The following is a 6,000-nucleotide window of genomic DNA, read 5'->3' on the forward strand; positions in this document are numbered from 1 at the left end:
TATTTTAGACACTGCTTACGGATCTTACCTTAAACATACCTTTACCTCTATAATATTATATTTCATCATATTTTATTATTATTAATCTACTAATATATATTTATCTACTATTTTATTTTCAATTCATTGTTGTGTATATTTCCAAAATTTGGTTTATTTATTTATTTTAAGTTTTTACATTTCTCTGGGTGATGGTTATTATTTATTTTTGCTTTTTACCCCTGATGGAGGCCTGAAGTTCTGGTCGAAACGTCGGCACGAATAAATAATTTTTTGTTTGTTTGCTGACCACACCCTCTGACCATCTTTCAAAAAAAATATAAAATAAGATGTTCACTTACTACTAACTGTTTTATATATACATTTAACTTCTGAACTACCGTTTCATAAATAAACTCATATATAAACATGAAATTGAATTTTGGGTATCAACGTATATCATATATCATCTAAATAAATCTTTGTTAAAATCGGTACAACATAAGATACCATGAGGAAATCGAATTTTGGATACAGAATTTTTCATTAAATTGAAAACTCTAAAAAATATGAAAAACAAAAATTATTATGCAATTACATACAAAATACGGCTACTTTATCCAAACATTATAAAAAAAAAATAATTAAATTCTATTTAGAAGGGGCAGAATTAAGAAACTAACGATAAACGATGTGACGCTAATTATCAAATTATTTTTTCAAAAAAATAAAAGAAAAACTATTTAGTACATTTGAAACAAAATTTTATATATCACGGACTGTAAGGTATAGTATGTTGGACAGATTCGAAACTAAATTTATTCCTTGAAGATTTTATTTATTTATTTATTGCTATTTCAACTATATTTCTACAAAATATATCTGGTAAATTTGATGTAAGATCATAATCGAGGGATACACGCTTGTAACGAAACTATTCATTGGAAGCACTCTTATAATATTTCTACATTGGAAGGTCTCGAGGCCATCTTCTTTACAGGTACCTCGGAGGGTTGTCAGGAATGGAAGAGGAAGCAATTTAGAAAGTAATGGGTTTAGGTGGTCAGGTAGTTTATAATGGAAGGACTGATATCTGGTTGGGGCTAGATCTGGAACATTAAGATCTTTATGTATGATTTTATTTATGACAAAGCAAAGGGCATTGATAATTTTACGAAGGGTTTTGGAATGTAAGGATTGGATACGAGAGAAATTCGAAGGTTTAGTGGAACCCCAAAGATCAACTCCCAGATTGGCCTTATTACAGTCATGTAGATCAGTCTTTTGTTATGAGTTGGAAGTTTAGACCGTTTGTCTAGTAAATGTAATAATCTCTGTACGATCTGTATCTTATCACAATTTTATTGATACTGTTACTATCATAAAACATAATTTATAATATTTAAAAAATATTACACGTTGTTTAAATTATTAGAAATATACTAAAGTATATGTTTATTCTGGTTTATACTAAGACTAACAATAATAAGCAATATGTTAAGTATGTCTCTATGGATAATTTTATTTGTGACAAAATAAGGTTGAGTTGAAGATTTTGGATTGTAAGGATTAGATACGGGAGGAACCTTGCAGTTCAAATTTGAAATCCCAGTGTTAATTTTGGATGGCGGGGGCTTTTTTATTTTTTATTTAGTGCATGAATATCGTCGGTAGTGAGCGATGTTGAACAAACGTAATTGTAATTTCTTTGGTCAACTAGTAATTATTATTTCGGACAATTATCATAATTACAATAATCAATCAAGTAGTTGATTTTTTTTTTTAAATCATACTTTTTATTTATTGATAGATATTACAATCTGCCACACAGTTGTGGGCAATAGGTAATAGTGATGAATGATCTCATACATACTAAAATAAATAAATAAAAATAAATTAAAAAAAAAACTATATTAAAATATAAACAAACAATAAAGAATAAACAAAATGAACATAATCAAACTATCTGTATGAAAAATAAATAAATAAAATAACATAATGATAAAATAATATAGTCTCTAGTCACATTTACACTCTAATATACAATATTTACACAATCGACCTGAGGATCCCTGAGTAGTTGAAATTAATAATCAAAATTGTAATTTCATTTTACACAATTACAGTAATTTGACAGTAATTTTTATTATCATTGCCTTTTGCCCAGCACTGATAGAAAGGAAGCAAAATGGTAAGGAGGGCTGTTACAAAGTGAAAATGAGATGGACCCTAACAACTTCAGGTCCGACTATATTAGGGGAAGGAGTTTGGAAACGAATTACTCCAATTATTTTCATCCTATTACATTTCCATACTTTCAATCTTGGTAAGTTTTTTGAATAACTGAATAAATAATGCAAATTTAAATAGCAATTGGAATAAACGATATACCTGAGGTGTTTCCTTGGGGCTTTGGAACAGCTTTCCACCCGAATAGCTGATAACCAGTTCTCCATTCTGTCCTGGTGTTCTGCAAAAATATATAAAATCTATTACTAATATTTAGTATAAAAAAATATATATATAGAAGTAACCAAAAATAGGTTGCATTTTTTACTTGTGCAATCTCCAATTAATATTCTCAAAAACATAATAATTGATTATCATTGGTTGATAAAAAATATTATTATGATATTCAAAACATTAAATTTAAGAAAAAAAAAATCTACATAATCAAGTAATTGTAGGTTATTACAGTTCCATTTTGTAGAACCGGATATATTGGACAATGGTCGATAGAAAAAGTCATAATTTGATACTTAGCATGTTGAGTTCATTATTTTAAAAATTAAATTTTAATTAAAATTTAAGTAAATAGGTCTTCCATGCCCTCTCATAGATTATTATAGCTCAAATTTTACATAGTTGTAAATATAAACTAATGTAAACAAGACTTCAATTTGTAATTTAGAATCCTTAAATGCCACCTCATTATCATTTTCTAGTAAATTGGTAAACAAATTACCGTTGGAGAAAAACGCCAATGATTAATTATATACAATTATATCTAGCATACCAAAGCAAGGGGTCTAGTCCTTCAATTAAATATATTACATACATTTCTAAAAATTTAAAGTCGGTTCCCACCAGGATGGAGATACATAATAGAAATACAGATATATATGTAAATAAATAAAATGCAGTCGTGGAACTACCTGTTAGCCTTAGAATAGTTTAAATAGCCGTAATATATCTTAGTGTTTCTATAGCCCACAAAATAATATCAACAGTAATTTACAACAAGTTGTAATATTAATTAAATGCAATAGTATCTTGTAATCACTACTTAAATTTACCATTGTTATTTATTAATGTTTTTATCCAGAACTCATTAGGTTAGTTTTATTTTGTAGTGTTCTTTATCCAATTAGTATTTTTGTTAATTTTACATTACATTTTCCTTGCATTGCTTCAATATATTTTTATATTTCAAAGAAGTTTCCATGTTTTCTTTCTCTGTTTTATAAAGCGTCTTATCATTTATTACTTTTGCGTAGTTTTCCATCTTTTATTTTTTCTTCTATTTTTATCCTATAGATTATTATTTATTTTTTATATTAAATATTGTTTTACTTTATTTTATCAACTATATTATAGAGTATATTTAAATTTTTTTTCTTTCTCGCTTTCGCCTACAATTTGATCTTTATTGTCTCATCCATTTGCAGGAATATTAAAATTTTCTATTTCCAATTTTTTTCTTATTAACTACCTATAAAACCCAACTTAATCTGGGCATAGAATAAGGCTCTAAAACAACCTTACTGTACGGGTTCGTGACAATCACTTCAGAATAATCTCAGTTACGTGCGGTGTTCCACAAGGTGCGATCCTGTCTCCTCTCCTCTTCTCTATATACACTGCGGGCGTCGTGGGGCATAACCTCATTGACACAATAGCCGCTTTCGCAAACGATATCGCAATGTATATCAGCAGCGCCAGCGCCAAACATGTCCTCACGCGGGAGGAGAAACATGCCAGGAGATAGTAATAAACAGCACCATCTCAACATCGAGGCAAACCCTGCAAAAACAGATTCCGTAGTGTTCGCACTACAGAAAGGGAAGGAAAGCAGACTACCTCGCACGCTCCCAGCGGCAAACCCCGTACTAAGGCCCTCAAACTCTATAGTTTATCTGGGCATTAAATTAGATCGCCACATGGCACTGTCAGGTCATTGCTACATGAAGACCAAACGATTCCGTCTCAGATCATACCGGTTACACCACCTTTTATCATTACCCATACTCTTACTAAGGCTCAAAGTCCAAATTTATAAAATTATTTAGAGACCAGCACTTTTATATGGTGCTCCATTCTTCATCCATCTCAGAGAAGGGACATAGCGTCATCTACGCTTCCAGGATACAGTGTTGCGGAAGATTCTGCGGCCAATTTCGCTGAAGAAGATGAAGACAGATCATCTACACGAGCTCTTCGAACTACCTACTGTGCTTGAGTTCATCCAACGCAGGCACATAAAGTTTTTTTAACTCTATACTGCACCAAAGAAATCCACTGTTCAGGAACCTTACACTAGCGCCCCCTCCAGTGCGTTGGCAACAAACCAGGTAAAACTTCAGAAACAACGTGCCAGGACACGAATTAAGGGAATAAGTTCTATTAAGGTTTAGTTTAAATGTCAAAACCAATGTGTGCACATTATAAAATTCAAAGAAAGCCCACAACAACAAAATTACAACTCAAAACTCCTTAAAATGTAGACCACTAAAAAAAAAGGAAACAGTGCAGAATCAAAGTATATATTGGTATATATATTCATGCTAAAAGCAATACATTTCAGAAATATGGGCTGTTGTACAGAGCCAAACATGCCCAATACATTTATTGGGTTGTAAAATAAGTTCGTAGCGTTTTTTACTGGTGATTTCAATAAAAACTTCAGATTCTTGTAAATATTTTTAATCAATTATATATGACCCATTTTGATCTATTACATGTTGTCATCTTTCAGGTAATTTATTAATTCCGTCCTCAGATTTTTGCGGAATGAACTCCTCTAAGTAAGTTTTGCAGTCCTCACACGAATTAAAGTGTTTCCCGTTAAGAGAGTTTTGAAGGGCCCGAAATAAGTGAAAATCTGTTGGGACAAGGTCTGGTGAATAGGGTGGGCGGGGGATCACATCCCAGCCAAACTCCAATAATTTCTTTCGGGTCTGCAAAGACATTTGAGGATTGGCGTTATCGTGATGGAAGACTATGCCTTTAGACACTTGCATGAGATATGTTAAGCGTTTCTGCGATATCCCGTGTCGTAGAGTGTGTATTGTCTGTGACCAATGCTTAAATTTGGTCATCATCAACAGTTGAAGGACGATCTGAGCGCTTTGTGTCTTCCAAGTCAAAATTTCTTGTTCTGAACCGAGCAAACCACTTACGGACGGTGCTTTCTCCTAAGGCATCATCGCCATACACACTGCAAATTTTGTTAACAGTCTGTATAGCGGATTTTCCTTTGCAAAATAAAAAATCATTAAATGACGAAAATTTTTCGTCTTATCTATTTTAAGCAAGCTAAATAACACTTAAAGATAAGGAATCTCGGTTGAAACTGATGCATAAAAGCACCTTAACTAACCTTTTTTGGAATATGTAAGCATTACTGGCAAAGTAAACATGATATTATAAAAGCAGAGAAGATTTTTTTTTTTTTATTATTTATTTATTGTAATTTACAACTGTACAAAATAATACAATAAGTAAATATGTAGTATGTTTCATATACACTTGAAAATCTTGGGAAGGAACCACCCATTGCTGGTACTTCAAACATTAATTTAAACTAGAAGGTCTCGTGGCCATCTTCTTTTCAGACGCCTCGGAGGATTAGCAGGGATTGTTAAGGATGAATGATTAAGAATTAATGGGTTAGGAGTTTGGAATAAAAAGACCCATATCTGGTTTGGGTCAAATCTGCAACGAATGGGATGTTAAGGTCTTTATGAATGAGTTTATTTGTGACGTAATAAGGAGCATCAAGGATTTTACGTAGGATTTTGG

General features: G+C 31.6%; 1 protein-coding gene across 1 annotated transcript in view; it reads right to left on the bottom strand.

Annotated features, from left to right (window-relative positions):
- LOC106677165 (uncharacterized) overlaps positions 1 to 2,449 on the bottom strand; it is a gene marked incomplete at its 5' end in the record, with an annotated part of 298,497 nt that extends 296,048 nt beyond the window's left edge. Inside the window, 1 exon segment of the mRNA XM_067049284.1 lies at positions 2,371 to 2,449. Coding sequence (XP_066905385.1) covers positions 2,371 to 2,449 — 79 coding nt within the window.
- Between the last annotated feature and the right edge of the window lie 3,551 nt (positions 2,450 to 6,000).

The sequence above is a fragment of the Halyomorpha halys genome, unplaced genomic scaffold, assembly GCF_000696795.3.
Source record: "Halyomorpha halys isolate HHAL.00 unplaced genomic scaffold, Hhal_1.1 Scaffold89.1, whole genome shotgun sequence".
NCBI lineage: Eukaryota > Metazoa > Arthropoda > Insecta > Hemiptera > Pentatomidae > Halyomorpha > Halyomorpha halys.